The 22,636-nt window shown below is 44.0% G+C and overlaps 1 protein-coding gene across 1 annotated transcript in view; it reads right to left on the bottom strand.

Annotated features, from left to right (window-relative positions):
- Positions 1–22,636, bottom strand: part of LOC308676816 (kinesin-1 heavy chain-like) — a gene marked incomplete at both ends in the record, with an annotated part of 147,792 nt that overhangs the window by 78,104 nt on the left and 47,052 nt on the right. The window contains one exon of the mRNA XM_081342845.1: positions 14,217–14,304. Within this exon, the coding sequence (XP_081198971.1) occupies positions 14,217–14,304 (88 nt within the window). The remainder of the gene's footprint in view (positions 1–14,216; positions 14,305–22,636) is intronic.

The raw sequence follows: 22,636 nt of genomic DNA on the forward strand, positions 1-22,636 counted from the left end.
CTTTTGTAATCGGCCTTGGCCTTCTCTAACTGACGTCGCACCAATCGATGGATCGCCTCTAACTCTGCCATGAAGTCGTTCGCTGCCGGCTCCGGTGAGTCCACGGGAGAAAGGGAGAAAAACTGGGGGTGATATCCCACATTGGCCAAGAACGGTATCATCTGTGTGGAGGTGTGCTGCGAATTGTTAAATGCAAACTCAGCTATGGCCAGATAGTCCACCCAATTGTTTTGCTGCAGATTGAAGTAGCAGCGCAGATATTGTTCCAGGATACCGATGACCTTCTCAGTTCCCCCGTCAGTTTGAGGATGATGCGCGGACGAGAGGCAAATCTTGATATCCAACGCATGCATCAACTCCTGCCAGAAGCGGGCTGTAAACTGGGGGCCCCTATCAGAGACGACTCTATCAGGGAGGCCGTGCAGCCGAAACACCTGCTGAATGAACATACGACTAGTGGCGCGGGCTGACGGTAAGCCGCAACAGGGGATGAAGTGCGCCATCTTGGTCAGCATGTCCACCACCACATACACAGTCGTAAAACCAGAGGATGGTGGTAAATCCATCAAGAAGTCCATGGACACAGCCCCCAAGGGTCTTTTGGGTGTCGGCAAGGGCTGCAGTAATCAAGGCGGGGCCCCTGTCGCTGACTTGGCCTGCATGGGATGCAGGAGGTGACATAGGACTGGACGTTGTGTCAGACCCGGGGCCACCAGAAGGTACGGGAGACCAGGTTCATTGTCTTGAACAGGCCAAAATGCCTCGCCGCCGGGTTATCGTGACACTGGCTGAGGATGAGTCCCCTGAGTGGCCCTCCCGGAACGTAGAGCCGGTCACGATAATACAAGAGTCCATCCGTGACCGTCCAAGGAGAATCTGGCCCCACCTCCTCCTTCCGCTGAGCCACCCACACCTCCTGCTGCTGTGCCTCCCGGATCCGAGCCCGTATATCAACCGGCTCCTGCACCGCAGCAAAAGACTCGACGGGGATCACTGTCCTGGGCAGAAGCTTGTCTTCCACTCAGGAATATTCGGGCTTCCTGGACAGAGCATCCGCTCTTTGATTGTGCCCGCTAGGTATGTACCGAACTCGGAAGTCGAACCTCGCAAAGAAAAGAGACCACCGAATCTGGCGGTGGTTCAAATTCCGAGCGGTCTGCAGGCTTTCCAAATTCTTATGGTCCATCCGGACCTCGATTTGATGCCGCGCTCCCTCCAGATGATGCCTCCAGGCCTCGAACGCCACTTTGATGGCCAGCAGCTCCTTCTCCCAGATTGTATAATTGCGCTCCGAAGGGTTCAGTTTTCGTGAATGGTACGCGCAAGGGAAGAGGGTACCGCTGGGCGTCGTTGCCTGGAGTAACACCGCCCCAATGGCAATGTCGGAGGCGTCCGCCTCCACGACAAACGGCCATTGTGGGTCAGGATGCTTCAAGATGGGCTCCTTCATGAAGGCTTCCTTCAAAGTCTGGAAAGCCCGTTGTTCTGGAGCGTTCCACTGGAACCGAGTCTTCTTCTGCAGGAGCCGGGTGAGGGGGGCTGTCAAGGCAGCAAACCCAGGGATGAAAGCTCGGTAATAGTTGGCGAACCCAAGAAGTCGCTGAACATCCTTCACGTGACGCGGGGGTTGCCAACTCTGCAAAGACTCAACCTTACTCGGCTCCATGGCGATTCCCTCAGGAGAAATGCGGTGACCAGGAAATCGATGGTCACCCGGTAGAACTGGCACTTCTCCAACTTGGCAAACAGCCGATGTTCTCGGAGTCGCTGCAGGACCTGATGGAGATGCTGATGGTGCACCTCACGCGACGGGGAGTAGATCAGGATGTCGTCCAAGTAGATCACGACAAACTGATCCAACAAATCCTGGAAAATGTCGTTCATGAAATGCTGAAACACGGCGGGGGCATTGGTCAGGCCAAACGGCATCACCGTGTACTCAAAATGTCCATAACGAGTACCAAATGCCGTCTTCCACTCATCACCCAGCCGAACCCTGATGAGGTTGTAAGCTCCACGCAGGTCCAGTTTCATGAAGATGTTAGCCTCCCAGAGTCGGTCCAAGAGTTCGGGGATGTGGGGCAGTGGGTAACGATTGCGCACCGTGATGGCGTTGAGTTTCCTATAATCGCAGCAAAGCTGCAATTCGCCCGACTTCTTTTTGACGAAGAGCACGGGTGCAGACACTGGTGAGGACGAGGGCCGGATGAAACCGCGAGCCAAATTCTTCTCCAGAAAGTCCCGCAATGCAGCCAACTCGGGGTCCGACATGGAGTACAAACGCCCCACTGGGAGAGGCGCATCAGGGACTAAATCAATGGGGCAGTCATAGGGCCTGTGCGGGGGTAATTGATCCGCCTCTGTCTCGCTGAACACATCAGCAAAGTCGGACAGTTCGGGAGGCAAGGAAACCCCTGGGGAACCCTCCACCTGGCCGGCACAGATATGGCGGGAGTGGTCCACACACTGCAAACGTGGGAAGGTGACCAAGTTCTGTGACCAATAGATCTGTGGGTCATGCGCCCGGAGCCACGCCAGTCCCAAGACCATGGGGAAATGCAGATCTGAGGTGATATAGAACTGGATGGCCTCCACATGGGAACTGATGGCCATACATAATGGTTGCGTGACGGCCTTAATTGGGCCAGACAGAAGCACTCGACCATCAATAGTCTCCACTAACATGGGCGGTTCCACTGGGCACTGGGGAACAGCCCATTTGGCCACAAATGCTGAGTCCATAAAATTTGTAGTGGCCCCAGAGTCAATTAAGGCATGGACTGGAATCCCCTCTGGCTTGCCAGGAAGGATCAGACGTGCCTTCAATATCAGATGCCGTGGAGGTCCACAGGCAGCATCGGAAAGACGTCGCTCAGTGTTGTTGTGGGATGCCCGATCTATCACACCGTCTAGATCGGGCTCGGGGCGTTTCCCGACAGAAAAGTAGGGGACTTTCTTGGGGTAGACTCGGTCGCTTCTTTGGGCAAAAAGCAGCCAAATGCCCAGGGTCCCTGCAGTAAAAACACAACCCCCCGATCGTCATCTGTTCATTTCAGTCACCGATAGACGAGACCTGGTGGCACCCAGCTCCATTGGCTCCTCCCTTTGAACTGGGGTCTCACGCACAACAGGGGCTGCAGGGGTCTGTGGGGTGGCACGGTGACTCCTTCGCTGCTGCAACCGAGCATCGATCCGCAGGCAGAGATGGATCAGCCCATTCAGGTCTGAGGGAATATCCACACGGGCCAGCTCATCCAACATCTCCTCCGACAATCCATCCTGGAAGGCATCCACAAGCGCAGCCTCATTCCAGGCGGAATCCTGGCTAAGCAGCCGAAAATCGCTGATATAGCCCTGTAGGGGGCGTTGACCCTGTCTCAGAGCTTTCAGGCGTCGAGTAGCAGTCTGCGTCTTAATAGGGTCCTCATACATCAGACGCATATGATCACAAAACCCCACAAAGTTGTCCAACAATGGGCTAGGTTGAGCAAGCAGAGGCATGCCCCTACGAGCTGCATCACCCGAAAGAAGGCTTAACACAAACCCCACCTTATCCCGGTCAGTGGGGAAATCAGCTGCTCTCACGCTGATAAAGAGCTGGCATTGTCCCAGGAAAGCAGGAAACAGTTCTGGATTGCCAGTAAATTTATCCGGCATCGCAACGTGGCATTTTCTCCTGGGTGGGGGTGATGGTGGGGGTGCAGCATGGACCTGAGCTTGCAATTGAGCCACCTGAGCTGCCAACAAAGTGAGTTGCTGGGCGAGCTGTGCATTCTCAGCACGTAGCTGCTCCATAATAATAGTAAGGGGTGGGAGGCTGAAGGCAAACTGTTCTGTACCAGCCTGCTACCGGCCCTGCAGATAAGGCAGGGACAACCCCTTTTACACGAAGGCAAGAGGCTGGAACTAAGCCTGCCAAATTTATTAACATAAAAACATAAACAGAGCAAAGAGAGCAAAGAGAGCAAACACGAACCATGAAACAGGAACTATTCAAACGGTTGCCTTCAGCAAACCAGCCCTCCCACGCATTCCCCTTTTATACAGTTCAGGGTGTGGCTTCTCTCTGCCTCCTTCCAAGGTGCCCCATTGCCTTCCTTTGTTTACTCCTGATTGACTGCCTCCTGCGTCGGGCGTCCTTGAACAGGGCCAGCTGTGGGTCATCTTCATCCACGCTGTCAGGCTCACACAGCTGGGTCTGCGTCGTGACCAGGTGGGAGGGGCCTGGCTGAGGGCTCTCATCAGCAAGCTCTCCAACCCCCTCAGCAACCTCTCCAACACCCCCCTCCTCCTCCTCCTCTGAATCGTCCGACCCAACTGCCGAACCCACAGGCTGACCCTGAATCACAACACAAGCTGACAAAAAGAGAGCTACACAAAGAACATTCCAAGTTGGGGAAAAGGTCTATTTGTCGACCAAATACGTACACCTTAAACTACCCAATAAGAAAGAAATTGGGACCAAAATTCTTGGGGCCTTTCCCCATTGTGAAAATCATCAACCCGGTCACAGTAAAATTGAAACTACCCAGACTTTTGGGAAAAATTCACCCGGTGTTCCATTGTAGCTTGCTGAAACCTTTTCGAACCTCCACTTTAAGACCTCCCCCTAAGAAAGCAACTGGACCCCTCGTGGTAGCAGGTCAGACCCATTGTGAAGTAAAATATATTCTTGACTCTAGAATCTTATAGGGAAAATTGCAATACCTAGTACAGTGGAAGGGATACCCATTGTCTGAAGCCATTTGGGTGAAATCTACTGATGTGAAAGCTGACAGACTTATCAAAAGGTTTTATGAGAAACACCCCAACAAACCAAAAGCCAGTTCCTAACTTGTGTTTTGTTTACATTACAGGATCTGTCCTTTTTGTAAGGGGGGCCAGATGTCAATGCTGCTAACATCGAATGTTATTGCTTGAAAAGAGATTTAGTTTAAGGTTGGGAGGTGGGATGAGTAGGATTGCACCTTTCAAGGCCATCTCTAACTAGAGAAGATAAAACCTTGGTGGGTTTTCTAACGGAAGGAAAACTGATTCTTTAAATTAATTGGAGAATATGATTAATGACAAAATTAGAAAGGTGGAGAATTGTGTTTTAATATATTGTGCAAGGGGCGGAGATTTCACATTCCAGCTTCCTTCGAGCAAGCATTTGCCGGTGTATTAGGCTAATAAAGGACTTTTAAGGTAAACAATGCCTCAGAGTCACTTGAAAAGCCCATCCGTCGGAAACTTGACAGCTACTTTGTCATGCCGCTGCTTGTAGTCAGTCTGTGCGATCTTGTTGCAGCAGCTTACCAGGTGGTCCACTGTTTCTTCAGTTTCTTTGCATAGGCGGCACTTACTGTCTGTTGCTGTTTTCTCAATTTTGACTTTGTATGCATTTGTCTTTAAGGCTTGGTCTTGTGCAGCCAGAATCAGTCTCTCGGTCTCTTTCTTCAACTTTCTTGCTCTTAGCCATTGCCAGGTCTTGTTATTATCTGCTTTCCCCGCTATTTTTTTAATGTACTGGCCATGTAGTGCTTTGTCTTCCCATGCCTCTATTCTGTTCTTCATTTGGTCTTTCTTGTAGGCCAGTTTGGTCTCTCCAGTAGTCAGTAAGCCTTCCTGATATACTAATTTCAGTGCATCTTCATCACTGTCCTTCAGATATTCTTCCAAAGCCATTTTTTTTCCCTCAACCATCTGATGTACTTGCAGCATTCCACGTCCATCTATTTGCCTTGGTAGATAAGAGTCTGTCAATGTCACTGCGTGGATGAAGGGCATGATTCATTGTCATTATTTTTCTGGTCTTCCTATCCATTGCTTTTAGTTCTGCTTGAGTCCAGTCCACTATTCCAGCTGTGTATCTAATGACTGGAATTGCCCAGGTGTTGATTGCCTTCACGGTATTTCCTCCATTGAGTTTGGACTTTAAGATCTTCTTCACTCTCTTGATATATTCACCTCTAATCTTTTTCTTGACTTCAGTGTGCTTGATGTTGTCAGCTTGAAGGATACCCAAGTATTTGTAGTAATCTTCCTCATCCAGACTCTTAATGTTATTTCCATGGGACATCTTGATTCCTTCAGTTTTCACTATTTTTCCTTGTTTGAGAGTAAGTGTGGCACATTTGTCCAAGCCAAACTCCATTGCAATATCTTGGCTACATATACGGACAGTGTTCAGCAGCGACTCTATTTCAGATGATGTTTTTCCATACAGCTTCAGATCATCCATGTAAAGGAGGTGGGATAGTCTGGCAGATGTTTTTGATGTTTGATAGCCATGTCCTGAGTTATTCAGTATTGTTGACAGAGGAAACAGTGCAATAACAAATAGTAGTGGTGATAATGAATCTCCTTGAAATATTCCTCTCAATATTAACCTCTCCCAGTCTTTCACCATTGAGCTGCAACTGTGCCTTCCACTGTGCCATCGATCTTTGAACAAATTTTCTGATGTTTCTACTGACTCCTAGGCATGGAGCTTGTTTTTAGGGTGTGGTGGGGAACTGTTCATTGGAAAAGTTGGAAGGGGAGGGGATGATTAAGGAAAGCGAGGGCTTGCTGTTTTTGGTGGCTGTGGCGGCAGGAGCAGCGGTTTGTCCAGGCAGCACCGCCTGCCTGCTGTTGGGGTAGCCTAATGCTGCTGTCCGGAAGCTGCAGCCACCGCAACAATTGCCCGGCCCTTGGGGCCCGCTGCTGGCATGGGGGCCGGCACAGGAATTTGGTTCTACAGGGGAGGCAGAGGCTGGCAGAGATATGGTGGACCTCCAGCATCTCTCTCGCCGCCGCCTCCACTGCTACTGTCGTCACCTTCCGCTACCGCTGAACCCAGGCAGCCTCCTCCACCCCCAGCAGTGGCATCCAGGGGTTCTCCGGTTTTATCGGAACCAAGCAGCAAGTGGAAAAGTGCTAGTAGTAGTGGTAGTAATAGCAGCACTACCGGGAGCGGTTTCAATCGGCCCCTTCATTGCCAAGCGTCCCCATGGAAGTCAATGGAGGCTCCGTGGCTGGCCTTTCCAGTCGGTGAGTGAATGAGTGCGAGAGCGAGCATTTTCGAGCAAACTGTGGGAGAGGGAAGCTTTTTCAAACAAAATGTGAGTGAATGAGAGTGAGAGAAGCTTCTCCAAGCAAAGGTGAGTGAATGAGAGCGGGGGGCAAGGCCGGTGCATGTCTCGCCTTAGGCTCCACTCATCAAGCCCCCTGTTCCGCACATGTGCACATGCTTTTTGCGGCTCCCAGTTTTTTCTTTTGTGAGGGAACCAGTTCCGAGTCACTCTTTCAATGTTTCTATCGCACTTTAACTCTTAATAAAATGACTACAAGCTAGTTATACATTATATCCGCTACTTATTCAAATGCTAAATGAAACTTTTTAGTCCCATATTTATTCTGGATATAATCAATCCATCTTCTCCACTCCACAATGTATCTCTTTTGCGATTGGTCTTTCAAATACGCTGAGATCTTTGCCATTTCCGCCAAGTTGGAAACTTTTAAAGTCCATTCTTCTATAGTCGGCAGTTCTTCCTTCTTCCAATATTGCGCTACTAAAAGTCTCGCTGCCGTAATTAAATTCAACATCAACTTAGTGTCCACAACGGTAGTATCTGTGATAATACCCAATTAAAAAAGTTGCGGACAAAACTTTATCCTTTTCTTGAATATTTTTTGCAAATTCCACCAAATTTTAATCCAAAAAGCTTTAACCCTTTTACAAGTCCACCATATATGAAAATACGTTGCATCCTCACAACCACACCTCCAACATTTGGGCTGGCAGTTCGGATACATACTTGCTAATTTTTTAGGATCTAAGTGCCACCTATAAAACATTTTGTAAAAGTTCTCTCTTAAATTTTGGGCCTGTGTAAATTTTACATTTCTCACCCAGATCTTTTCCCAAGTATCCATTGTAATAACTTCTTGAAAATTCTGAGCCCACTTTATCATACAATCTTTAACAAGTTCCGTCTCTGAATCAATTTCTATCAATGCAAGATATATCCTTTTTATATGTGCTTGACCTTGATCTCTAATTTGCTTTACCAAATTTTCATCAATCATTGAAAAACCAGTTTTCTGGTCCTCTTTCCACCTAGCCTGTAATTGCCCATACTGAAACCAGGTTTGTACAATCTTTTCTTCTTTTAAAATGTTGTATGACTTTAATTGCCATACATTCCTCTCAAAACTTAAAATTTCCTTATATGTAGTCACATCATGTTTAAATCCAACATTTATATTTTCTATTGCGTGTTTAGGTATTGCCCAAATGGGTATCTTATAATTTAACTTATGTCTATACTTTTTCCAGACTCGCAACAGAGCATACCTTAAAATATGTATCTTAAACACATTATCCACCTTTTTATCATACAATAAAGCAGAACTATTTACTTGGACTTTAGTAAGGCATTTGATAAAGTAGATCACAACCTACTACTTGATAAGGTACAAAAATGTGGGTTAGACAGCATCACCACCAGATGGATTCGTAGCTGGCTGACCAGCCGTACTCAGCATGTGGTCCTCAATGGAACCGCATCTACATGGAGGGAAGTGTGTAGTGGGGTGCCCCAGGGCTCTGTTCTGGGCCCAGTGCTCTTCAACATCTTCATCAACGATTTGGCCGAGGGGATAGATGGGGAACTTGTCAAATTTGCAGACGACACCAAGCTGGCAGGAATATCCAACACTCTAGAAGATAGGCTTAAGATACAGAAGGATCTTGACAGACTTGAACACTGGGCACTAACTAACAAAATGAAATTCAATGGTGAAAAAAGTAAGGTTCTACATTTAGGCAAGAAAAACCAAATGCACAGGTATATTGTAGGTGGTACCTTGCTCTAAAGTAGTAACTGTGAGACGGATCTCGGAGTCCTAGTGGACAATCACTTAAATATGAGCCAGCAGTGTGCTGCAGCTGCCAAAAAAAAGCCAACATAGTGCTATGCTGCACTAACAGAGGGATAGAATCAAGATCATGTGAAGTGTTAATACCACTTTACAATGCCTTGGTGAGGCCACACTTGGAATACTGCATCCAGTTTTGGTCACCACGGTGTAAAAAAGATTTTGAGACTCTAGAAAGAGTACAGAGAAGAGTAACAAAAATGATCAGGGGACTGGAGGCTAAAACATATAAGGAACGGTTGCTGGAATTAAGTACAGTATGTCTAGTTTAATGAAGAGAAGGGCGAGGGGTGACATGATAGCAGTGTTCCAATATCTCAGGGGCTGCCACAAAGAAGAGGGAGTCAAGCTATTCTCCAAAGCGCCTGAAGGCAGGACAAGAAGCAACGGATGGAAACTAACCAAGGACAGAAAGAACCTAGAACTAAAGAGGAATTTCTTGACAGTTAGAACAATTAACCAGTGGAACAACCTGCCTCCAGAAGCAGTGAGCACTCCAACACTGGAAGTTTTTAAGAAGAGACTGGACAGCCGTTTGTCTGAAATGGTATAGGGTGTCCTGCCTGAGCAGGGGGTTGGACTAGATGACCTCCAAGGTCTCTTCCAACATCATCATCATCATTATTATTATTATTTAGATCAGAGTTCACCAACCTTTTCAGCTTTGTGGACTGGTGGGCGGGGGGGGGAGAGGGGATTGTTCTACGCAAGCGGTGGGCACATAAACTCGCAGCTGCATTTGCGTGAGTGGTGGGGGCACGCGCCTGCCACTCGCGCAAATGGAGCAAACACACTCACCCGTTGCTTGCGTGAGTGGGGATGCACTTCCACAGCCTGGTTCCAAAAGACTCAAGGCCTGGTAGTGGGCTGTGGCCCGAAGGTTGGGGACCGCTGATATAGACATTCTGTATTCAATCCAGAAAGGTAATATTTTGTGGGTATCAAGATGGCTATTGTAAATATGAATAATGAACTTTCAGTAAAATGTTCGTGATATAAACGTTTGTCTAAAGCTGAGTCAGTTTCTAACATTTTCTTCCTGAAAATAATTACTTCCTTGGGAATTTCTGTTTAAAAGGAGAGACTGTACCTCTTGGGGAACAGTTTGACAAGGAAAAGGTTAATTTGGAAGCTTTTGCTGTGGATAAAGATATTGCAATTATTAATGATACCGCAACCACTACTATTGCAGTAATTGGCAATTTTAGTGATGCTAAAAGGAGAAAGTATGAAGAAGAAATGGCCAAAGTGTATAAACAGTTAGATGACAAGGTATGTATAACAAGCTATATATTGTACATTTGTTGATTTAGAGAAAATATACAGTAAATATACTTGATTTATGTTTTGCATGAAAGTGAGATTTGAAGGCTGATTACTGAATATAATTGAAGTGGTATATAATGTAAAGAAATAGAACACCTAATGAATGCTTTACATTGAGCAGGGAGTGAGTCAAGGAGCTATTATATATATTTAGAGGTAAATGTATATGGAATGCTTGTAGTTATTTATTTAAAACATTTATATAGCCATTTATATAAAACAACATATAAAATTATATTAAAATGATAAAACTAAATATATTAAAACATTAAAAACAAGAAAGATCTGGTACTGGGTCAACCTTCTAATGTGCAACTATCTAGTTTTATCCTAGCACTTGAGGTTAGCCAGGTCTTTTGTGCTTTATGGAAAGCTAAGCGGGTGGAGGCCTGCTGAACTTCAGGGGGTAAAGTTTTCCACAGGGTAGGGAGGGCCATGGAAAAGGCACGCTTCCTAGCTCCCATCATCTGGCAATATTTATGGACTATGGCTACCCTAATGTTAAAGATATATTGGTTGGAGGCTGTATGTATGCAAATTATTCTGGTTTTGGCTGAGAACCTAAATGGTTTGGGGTGAATGATAGATTGTATGATGTAATGATAAGCATGGATCTGAAAACTAATGTATCAAAGACCAAATTGTGTTTGACAGGGAAAATGGAATGAATGATTGCAAAGTATTGATCACTCAAATTAATTTGATTCAATTTATTCAGTGCATGCTGCTTTGAAAATTGAGAGATAAACTTTCAATTTGTCAGGCTCAAGAAATCAGGAACCAGGGTTATTCAAATGAGTGCAGGTTTATTCCATGCTGTCTCTAAACAAAACTCTGAACTACTATCGGTCAAGGCAAATTCAAGGTAGATAAGAGTCAACGGAATTCAAAGAGGGCTGGACTTAGAACTCTTGTGGGCACAAAGGGACTCCAAACTGATGACGTGCTTGATCCCTCCCTTGGACTCAGCCTGGTCATTTCCTACACAATTGATCTGTACTTTGGCAGTCCCATCTTATTGCCATTAATACTAAATGGCAGATATAGATCAATATTTCTATATATCATACCATCAAAGGAGATCCTGTATATTTTGTATGTTTTTGAACTGAGCATCCACATTCTGAAAGTTTGACAGGATCTAAAGAACTACTTTGGGCATCTTCAAAGTTTGGGTCAGATCTAGTATGTGATACAACTGTTCCATTCTATATAGGTAGTCCTTGACTTACAACAGTTCATTTAGTGACCGTTCAAAGTTACAACAGCACTGAAAAAAGTGACTTATGACCATTTTTCACACAACCGTTGCAGCATCCCCATGGTCACATGATCAAAATATGGATGCTTGGCAACTGGTTCATATTTATGATGGTCGCAGTGTTCTGGGGTCTTGTAAACAGCTTTTGCTACCTTCTGACAAGCAAAGTCAATGAGGAAGCCAGATTCACTTAACCACCATGTTACTAACTTAACAACTGCTATGATTCACTTAACAACTGTAGCTAGAAAGGTCGTAAAATGGGGCAAAACTCACTTAACAAATGTCTCACTTAACAACATAATTTTTGGGCTCAATTGTGGCCGTACGTCAAGGACTACCTGTATCATAAACTGCATTGAATAACTTTAATGATCCTATCCTTAAGTCTAAGGAGGAGTTAGAATCAGAAGGACGTGCCTGCCATTGGTTTACATATTTACAATTGAAAGAAAGATTTAAAGCAGACAAAAAGAGTTATTGGGTTTGATTTTGTGAAATAGAAATTGGAAATCCTACTGTGGTAGTCATGAACATATTATTGCGAAAGTTTACAAATTGTTATTGTTTTTGAATTTGGAGAATGAACATGTAAAGCACTGCATGATTCAGTGGGCAAGGAATTTTGGATATAACGTTATACTTGAACAATGGAAGAATATGTGGATGAAAGGTTTAAAATGTACATTAAATTATAACTTAAAAGAACATTTTTATAAGATGATGTGTTCTGTTCCAGGGACAACCCCTTTTTCCTTTTAACAATCAATAGGCTGGAAAAAACCCAACCCAAATTTATTTACGGTTCCAAATAATAAAGTCTTTCAAACAAAAAAGCAGAAGAATATTTTCTTCAACCAAAAATACATGATTCAAAACATCCAACAAGAGTCAAACAAGAGTCAAACAGATTAGCAAGAACAGACCAGGATTCTCTTTGAATGTCTACGAACGGTTGCCTTCAGCAACCAGCACCGCCCACACCTTCCCCTTTTATTATCTGTCCCAAGGCGTGGCTTCTCAATACCTTCTCCTCCTTTCACTGAGTTGCCTCATAGATTTTCTCTGCTCTGCTCTGCTGGGTTGCCTTCTGCTTCTAGCGTCTCTGAGCAGATTCAGCTGTGACTCCTCTGAGTCTGACACCTCGTACTCACACAGCTGAGCCTCATGAGGAACACGAGTGGAGGGGCCAGGCTGAGAGTCCTGCAGTGCATCAGAGCCTCCCTCTGACACCTAAGGCTCTCCAAACCCCTCCTCCTCCTCCTCAGATTCCTCAGACTCCGCTGCTGGGAGCACAGGCTGACACTGAATCACAACATAATGTATCATTGGTATTTAACACCAGATAAGTTGTCAACGATGTATAAAGGTATTTAAAATGAATGTTGGAAATGTAAAAGTAAAGAAGGGACCTTTTATCACTTATGGTGGACATGCAACAAAGCAAAGGAATATTGGAGTCAGATTCATATCTAATACATATCTAATACAGAAGATTCTCAAAGTGAATATAAAGATAAAACCAGAAACTTTTCTTTTGGGTTTAATGGAAAAAAGACTTGGGGAAAAATTGGAACTTTGATGCTATATATGTTGACGGCAGCAAGATTACTTTATGCACAAAAATGGAAGGACACTTTGATTCCCACAATGGATGAATGGCTGCAGAAGTTGATGCAGTTAGCAGAGATGGCTAAACTGACTGCTTTGATAAAAGACAAAAATACAAGTACTTTTGTTTCTACTTGGAAGCCGCTTCTCGACTTTGTGCTTCAGGTGGAAAAAAATGAAACTTTGATTTTGGGCTTTACCGATTAGATAGGTTTGTTGTTATAGAAATGGCTAGTTTATACTATTATGTAAAAGTAAAAAGTTGAGGTTTGATGTTATGTTATTCTACTGCACCAAAGGGAGTTGGAAGTCAACGCCTTTTCTTTGTTTTTCCCATTTTTACCACACTTTTCCCTTCCCTTTTCCCTCCCCTATCTTTCCTACTATTTTCTTTTATATTTTTGTATCTTATACCATTAGTAAGAAGGGACGCGGTGGCTCAGTGGGTTAAGACGCTGAGCTTGTCGATCAGAAGGTCAGCAGTTTGGAGGGTCGAATCCCGAGTGCCGCGTAACAGAGTGAGCGCCTGTTACTCGTCCCAGCTTCTGCCAACCTAGCAGTTCAAAAGCACGTAAAAATGCAAGTAGAAAAATAGGGACCACTACGGTGGGAAGGTAACAGCGTTCCGTGCGCCTTTGGCATCCAGTCATGCCGGCCACATGACCACGGAGACGTCCTCGGACAAGCACTGGCTCTTCGGCTTTTTAAACGGAGATGAGCACCAGCCCCTAGAGTGTGCGGGGGAACCTTTACCTTTACCTTTACCATTAGTAAATAAACAAACTAAATTTATTCGGATAAAAAAACATTGTGTACCTGTGCTTAAAAAAAAGTTCCCCATTTATTAAGTAACTCCAGGTTCCATAATTTGATTCTGTATGGGTGGTTGACTCCTTAGAACTACATTCAAGAGATTCTCAGTACATGCATTAAAATCAGACATTAGACTGCAGTATCAGATTGAAAAACAAGCTAATTTTTGCACCTAGACTACACTGTTTTGTTTTGCTACTACTAAATTAGTGTTTTCAAAGGCATTACAAGTAATAAGGCTACAAGTACATCTGTGACTCACATATTTTATGGTTATTTAAGTAAAGTCTCCTCTTACCTTTGACAATCTTTTTAGCACAATCATTATATATATGTTCCTGTGGTGTGTGTGACTGGAATACACGGTCAAATGCATAAGGCTTAGACTGGAAAAAAGAGTCATAAAAATTAAGTTACACATTTAGAACAGACCTTATGGTACTCCAATTAATTCTGGGTCATGGATTATACTGTACAGGTAATCCCTGAGTTATGAACGTTCACTCAGCAAACCTTTGAAGTTATGCCATAAGCGCCCCCTAGTGTTTATAGACAAGTCCCGAAATTATGAATGTTGCAGCACCATGACAGTCATTCACCCTTACGAACGACCGCAGAAGCACTGCAACATTTGCCCTCCCATGCCAGGTCTCCATAGGCACTAGGCCTGTGGATACTTACCTTGCGAAGATCTAGAGAGCCTTCAGTTTCTTGGCGTGTTTCGGTGCTTCAGGCCTTCGGTGCATTTGCAGAGAATGGAGGCCTAAAGTACCACAAGATCAGGTGAGATCAGTGGTCCGAGATCTCACGCTATTGATCTCACGGTACTTTAGGCCTCTGTTCTCTGCAGAGGCCTGGATGAGACCTGCGGCAAAAGGCTTTGCAAATGGAGGGAAGGCTTGAAACATCGAAGCCTTACCTCCATTTGCAAAGCCTTTTGCCGTTTTTGCAAAAATCCTTTGCAACTGAGAATGGGAGCCTGAAGTCCCGCAATATCAAGTCACCCAGAAGCTTCCAGTCTGTGCGCGAAAAGTGTTTGCGCACCAATGAGAAGCTTGAAGCAACGTGATTTTGCTGCCCCAAACCTCCCTTCGACGTGCAAATGCTTTTCCGGACCAAGCCTCGAAGGCTTTGGAGCAGACTCATCGAGGCTGTCCGCCATTCCAGAAGTGGCAGGCAGCCCTGTGAGTCATAGAAGCCCAGCAGGGTGCGCTTGTCTTGTTCTCCCTCTGCTCTCATGGCTCGCCAGGAGCAGGCAAAGAAACAGGCTGGAGAGGAGACAGATCTTCACAAGGTAAGTGACCCAGCGTGGCAGGATGGGGGGGAGCAATTGTGGGGACCCAAGGGGAGGGAGAATGAGGTATCTCAGTGGGTTGGGGGACACCTTGGGTGGTCTGAAGCAGATGGCCTGTTCCATCACTATGGCCTTCCCCACCCTGAGATACCTCATGTGCACTTAACAACCCGCACATTTGTTTAGTGAATGTGTGGGCGAAAGGAGGGAGTGATCGTGTTCAAGGTACGCCATTCCTACAAATCCTTGAGTTACAAATGGAATGGGCAGGCTCCATTACATTCATAACTCAAGGACTACACATACCTCTAATGTTTGTTAACAAAGAGTTTTTTTCACTAAATGTCATACTGTTCCTTGAAAAGACTTTCATTTTCTTTCAAGCTGCACATTTAATGATAATAAAACTGATAACAAATGCCAGCAAAAAGAGGTAACATTCAAGGTGGTTATTTTTACCCAATGCTTGAGAGTACGTCAGTTTTAATAAATATACAGTGCATTCAGAAACTCTTCAGACCCACTTCACTTTTGCCAAATTTGTTATGCTGCAGCCTGATTCTCCAGTTCTTGGAATTCCTTTTTTTTGCTCATTAATCTACACTCATTACCCCATAATGACAAAGTGAAAACAGAATTTTAGAAATGTCTGTAAATTTATTAAAAAGAAAAAAACTGAAATATCACATTGGCATAAGTATTCAGACCCTTTGCAACAACACTTGAAATTTAGCTCTGGTGCCTCCCGTTTCTCTTGATCGTTGCTGACATGTTTCTACACCTTGGAGTCCACCTGTGGTAAATTACATTGATTGGACATGATTTGGAAAGGCACACATCTCTCTATAGAAGGCCTCACATCTGACAATGCATACTGTAGCAGAGCAAAAGCCATGAGGTCAAAGGAACTGCCTGCAGAGTTCAGAGAAAGGATTATTGCAAGGCACAGATCTGGGGAAGGCTACAATAAAATTTCTGCTGCAGTGAAGGTTCCTAAGAGCATAGTGGCCTCCATAATTCTCACATGGAAGAAGTTTGGCACAACCAGCTGGTCGCCCAGTCAAACTGAGCAATCGGGGGAGAAGGGCCTTAGTAAAAGAGGTGACCATGAACCCGATGGTCACTCTGACTGAGCTCCAGAGATCATGTGTGGAGATGGGACAGAGTTCCAGAAGGACAATCATCACTGCAGCCCTTCACCGATCTGGGCTTTATGGCAGAGGGACTAGACAGAAGCCTCTCCTCGGTGAAAAACACATGAAAGCCCACTTGCAAAAAAGCACCTGAAGGACTCTCAGACTGTGAGGAACAAGATTCTCTGGTCTGATGAAACCAAGATTGAACTGTTTGGCCTCAATCCTAAACGTTATGTCTGGAGGAAACCAGGCATCGCTCATCACCTGCCCAATACCATCCCAACAGTGAAGCATGGTGGTGGCAGCATCATGCTCTGGGGGTGTTTTTGAGCAGCAGGGACTGGGAGACCGGTCAGGGTTGAGGGAAAGCTAAATGGAGCAAAGTACAGGGATAGCCTCAATGAAAACCTGTTCCACAGTGCTCAGGACCTCAGACTTGGCTGAAGGTTCACTTTCCAACATGACAACGATCCTAAGCACACAGCCAAGACAACACAGGAGTGGCTCAGGGACAACTCTGTGAATGTCCTAGAGTGGCCCAGCCAGAGCCCTGACTGGAACCCTATTGAACATCTCTGGAGGGACCTGAAAATGTCTGTCCACCGACGGTCGCCATCCAACCTGACTGAGCTTGAGAGGATTTGCAAGGAAGAATGGCAGAAAATCCCCCAATCCAGGTGTAAAGTTTGTCAAGTCATACCCCCAAAGACTCGAGGCTGTAATTGCTGCCAAAGGTGCTTCAACAAAGTACTGAGTAGGCTTCCGGTTTGCGTGCACGGTGCTTCCAGACGTGCAAGGACAGTCTGTCTCCTGCAGTCCGTTTCTTTCTTTTTTGGAGGACCCTGAAAAGGGTCAAAAATCGCCCTGAAGGGGCGATTACCGAGAGGAGGACTTCCCTGTAATCGAGGAAGGGCGGCAGCTTTCCGCTGGAATCCGGGATCATCTTCTTTGGCCTGAAGAAGAGACCGGCCATAAAGATGGCCGATCACTGGACTTCCGGTGGCTCCGCGGCGACGGAGACAGCCTTCCCGGGCTGCCCGCGGCTCAGCTGAGTGTTTTTTCGCCCGAAACAGCGCCGATCAGCTGTTCGGGCGAATTTGAAGCCCCCTCCTCGGGAGAAGAGGAGGGGGTGAGGCCCCAGGTAGGGGTAGAGTTCTCCGGGGCCGCCTGAGCTTGGAGCTTGGGCGGCTGAAGGATTGAACTCCCCCGAAGCCTGGGTTGCTCCCAGCTAGCCAGCGTCTCTGCTCCGGATTTCTTGGAGCAGAGCCAGCCGTCTGCAACCACCCCTGCCTGAAGAAAGGACTATGGATTAAAAGGAGCAGGCAGAGCGGTACAAGAGGGAAAGGTGAAGAGGATTATTTTATTTTACTCTCGAGCTTGGTGGACTTTTTAAACTTTAAGTGAAAGTGCGTCACAATTGAAAAGTTAAAGATGGCGACTAAACCTCCCCCTAAAACTCTTCGGAGTGGTGGATCTTCTCCGGTGCAACAATCATCGTTACAGGCGTTGCATCCTCCTGATGTATTGACACCGAAGGACTTACGAGATGCGCTGGATAAACATGCCCAGGTACTTTTGGAATCAATTAACCAATCAATGGGTGATAAATTTGCACAGATGGAGGAGAAATTGGAGAAACTGGAGGAGAGATTAGAAGAGAGGATGGAACAGAAGTGCAGCGTGATGAAGGTAGACATTTTGTCTTCAGTGCATAAAGTGTGGAGGAATGTGTGGAGGATTTAGATGAAAAAGTGGATGATTTGACCCAAAAGAATGCAATATTAGAAGTAAAAGTACGGGAGAATGAAAATTTAAGAGACAAAATGGAAAGGGAGTTAAGCCTTGCCCAATATTATCAGATGCAGTTTGCTGTTAGAATCAGAGGTTTAAAGGAGAATATTAAGGAAGATTTAAAGCAGCTGGTTTCTGAGGCTCTCGAAGTGGTATTGAACCAGCCAGCATCTGAAATAAGAGCAGCTATGGATAAAGTGTTCCGTGTGAATTCATGGATTGCCAGACAGAGAAAGCTGCCTAGAGACGTGGTGGTTTACTTTGCAAAAAGAGAAATCAGAGATGAAGTTATACAAGCTGCCTATGATGCTAAAGTTGTGATTGCTGATCAAGAAGTTTTGGTTTTAAAAGAAATCCCTCCAAAGATTTTAAGGAGAAGGAAGGACTTTACATTTCTTGTGCAAGAGCTTAAGCAACGAGATATAAGGTTCAGATGGGAGATTCCAGACGGGCTGATGGTGATGCATGAAGGTAAAAGGTATCGGCTGATTACTGTGAAGCAAGCGCGTGATTTCTACAATAATGTTTTAAAAGCAACCCCATCAGCACTTCTGGAAGCTGCAAAGGGATCTGGAGAAGGAGAACATCAAGAGGATGAAACAGAGGAAAATGGTGCTGGAGGAGATCAAGCTATAACTTCTTTGGACGATCCTAGAGAGCAAAGGGTAACGCGTGCTGCTTTAAAACGAGCAAAGAAAATAAAAGAACAAGACCAGCAAAAGTCTTCAGAATCTTCACAACGTACTCATAGCCAAGCAGTGGGAGGAGCACGGCCTAAAGAAGATAGTCCTATCAAAGCTGTGCTTCAAGAGCTTTGGGAGGATATGCATGGCAACTAAATTCTTAACCTGGAATGTTAATGGACTAAATTCACCACAGAAGAGGAAGAAAGTTTTTCAATATTTAAAACAATTTAAGATAGATGTTATATGTTTGCAAGAAACGCATATTAGAGTTTTGGATCAAAAGTATTTATCGAACTCGAGGTTGGGTACGCAATTTGTTGCTTCTGCAGAGAATAAGAAAAATGGAGTGGTTGTTTATGTTAAAAGTGCCTTAACAGCAGACTTAATTGAAGCAGACAAGCATGGAAGATATGTTATGATTGAGCTGCTGGTAGAAGGTAAAAAGACGCTTTTAGTTGGATTATATGCACCTAATCAACAACAAGCTGACTTTTTTAGTTTACTACACACAAAGCTTACCCAGTTGGATTATAAATCTTTTATTTTTATGGGGGACTGGAATGGTGTTTTGGATGTACAGCTGGACAAGGCTGGAGTTTTCAAGCGCATTCCAAGTCATGCTAGATTGCCTAAATCTTTTTTTGAAATGAAGGATGACCTGGAATTGCGAGATATTTGGCGTGAGAGACATTTGCAGGAGAAGGATTATACTTTTTATTCTGATAGACATCAATCTTTTTCGAGGATTGATTTTATTTTGCTGACTAATGATTTCTTTTTGAGGACCAAAAAGGTGAAGATTTGTGCAAGAACTATCTCTGATCACAGTCCAGTTTGGTTAGAGATTGATAAGGAGAAAAGAGACAGGCGCTCGTGGCGCGTAAATGAGAATCTGTTTAGAAATCAGAGAAATGTGGAAGAATGCAAACAGCGGATGAAGGATTTTTTTGAGACTAACATGAATAAGGGTACCTCTATGGATATGGTTTGGGATGCTAGTAAGGCCTATATGAGAGGGGTGTTGATATATATGAATAATAAACATAGACGTGCAGTGGAAACTAGAAGGAAAGAACTGGAGAATGAAATAAAGGAAAAAGAAAAGGCTTTGATTTTGAACTCAGAGGATGTGAAGACCAAGGAGGCTATTAGACTGTTAAGAGGACAATTTGATAAATTAATGGCTGATCAAGTGGCGACCAATCTGCGGTTTGCTAGGCATAATACTTTCTGCAATGCTAATAAACCAGGCAGATGGTTAGCTTATAGACTGAGGAAAAAACAAAGGGCTTCTAATATAGATAAGATTGAGTATAAAGGAAGGGTTGTGTTCCAACAGAATCTTATTAAGGATGCTTTTGTGGATTTCTATTCGAAATTATATGCTAAAGAGGAAATTAATGAAAAAGATATTGATATATATTTGGAGAATGCTAGCATCCCGGTTCTTACGCAAGTACAAAAAGAGGGGATTAATCAACTGATTACAGAAGAAGAAATTTTTACAGCAATTAAGGAATTGAAGGTGGATAAAGCACCAGGTACGGATGGCTTGACTGCGGCCTATTACAAAAATTTACAATTAGAGATGATAAAACCGTTAAAGGAACTGTTCCAGACAATCCAGAGGGGGGGAAAGGTGCCACCGTCTTGGAGAACAGCTTTTATTTCTTTGATTCCGAAGGAAGACCAAGATGCTACTCAAGTTAAAAACTATAGACCGATATCGCTTTTAAATACAGATTACAAGATATTTGCTAAGGTTTTGGCTAATAGACTGATGAGGGTTCTGCAACAGGTGATTCATGGGGATCAAACGGGGTTTATTAGTGGTAGGCAAATGAAAAATAATGTGAGGCATATAGTTGATGTGTTAGAGTTTTTGGAAAGGAACAACCAGATCGCTGCGGCGCTAATTTTTCTAGATGCTGAAAAAGCTTTTGATCAATTGAATTGGAAATTTTTGTTGAAAGTTTTAGATAAAATGGATTTTGGGGAAAATTTTTTACAACCGATTAGGGCATTATATCAAAAACAAACTGCCCGAATTATAGTTAATAATAGCTTGACAGAAGCATGTAATATTGAGAAGGGCACAAGGCAAGGGTGTCCGTTATCGCCCTTGTTATTTGTGTTAACATTAGAGATATTATTGGTTAAAATTCGGAATTCGGGAAAAATTAAGGGGATACAAATTGGAGATCAGGACTACAGATTGAGAGCATTCGCAGACGATCTGGTTGTTACAGTGACCCAGCCAGAGAACTCTGTTGTGGACCTGATGGAGATAATAACACAATATGGGAAGGTTTCTGGATTTAAAGTTAATACACAGAAAACCAAAATTTTGGCCAGAAATATGACAGTTTCGCAAAAGGCTCTCTTAGAAAGATTAACTGGATTTGAGATTGTTAAAAGGGTTAAATATTTGGGGGTGATTTTGTCGCCCTCTAATACAAAGCTATATAAGAATAATTATGAAAAACTATGGGGGAAAATTCAAAAAGAATTGGAGAGTTGGGAAAAATTGCAATTGTCTTTGTTGGGACGGATTGCAGCAGTAAAAATGAATGTCCTGCCTAAATTTTTATTTTTATTTCAAATGATACCGATTCTTAAGAAAGATTCTAATTTGGAGGAATGGCAGCGAGGTATCAATAAATTTGTGTGGGCAGGGAAAAAGCCACGAGTTAAACTTAAGATTATGCAGGATACTCGTGAGAGAGGTGGCCTTAAATTGCCTAATTTTAAATTATATTATGAAGCTGCTGCATTAGCAGGAATAAGTGATTGGATTAATTTGACGCAAGGGAGGTTATTAAATCTTGAGGGCCATGATTTGTTGTTTGGCTGGCATGCATATTTGTTGTATGATAAGAAGGTAGACAACGTGTTTAGGGTGCATATTTTAAGACAGGCATTGCTGAGAGTTTGGAAGAAGTATAGACATAAGTTAAGTTGTAAGATACCATTGTGGGCAATTCCAAAACACGCAATAGAAAATATACATGCTGGCTTCAAACATGATGTGACCACGTACAAGGAGATTCTTAGCTTGGAAAGGAATGTTTGGTGTTTGAAATCATATAGCCTCTTGCGAGAAGAGAAGGTGGTTCAAAATTGGTTTCAATATACTCAGTTACGGGCCAGGTGGAAAGAAGACCAGAAAAATGGATTTACAATGACTGATGAAAATTTGATAAAGCAAATTAGAAATCAGGGACCAGCACATATCAAACGGATATATCTTGCATTGATAGAGATTGACTCAGAAACAGAGCTTGTTAAGGATTGTATGATAAAATGGGCCCAAAACATCCAGGAAGTTATCACAATGGACACCTGGGAAAAGATTTGGGTGAGGAACGTAAAATTTACTCAAGCTCAAAATCTAAGGGAGAACTTTTACAAAATGTTTTATAGATGGCATTTAGATCCTAAAAAGCTTGCAAGTATGTATCCGAATTATCAGCCTAAATGTTGGAGGTGCGGAGATGAAGATGCAACATATTTTCACATATGGTGGACATGTAAGAAGGTTAAGGCTTTTTGGATAAAAGTCTGGTGGAATATGCAGAAGATTTTTAAACAGAGGATAAAGTTTTGTCCGCAACTTTTTTTGTTGGGAATAATTGCAGATGCTACAGTTGTGGACATCAAGTTGATGTTGAACTTAATTACGGCAGCAAGACTTCTGATAGGCCAATATTGGAAGAAAGAGCAACTGCCGACTATAGAAGAGTGGACTTTAAAGGTTTCCGACCTGGCAGAGATGGCGAAGATTTCGGCCTATTTGAAAGATCACTCGCAA

The sequence above is a fragment of the Vipera berus genome (assembly GCF_964194415.1).
Source record: "Vipera berus genome assembly, chromosome: W".
In the NCBI taxonomy this organism is placed as follows: domain Eukaryota; kingdom Metazoa; phylum Chordata; class Lepidosauria; order Squamata; family Viperidae; genus Vipera; species Vipera berus.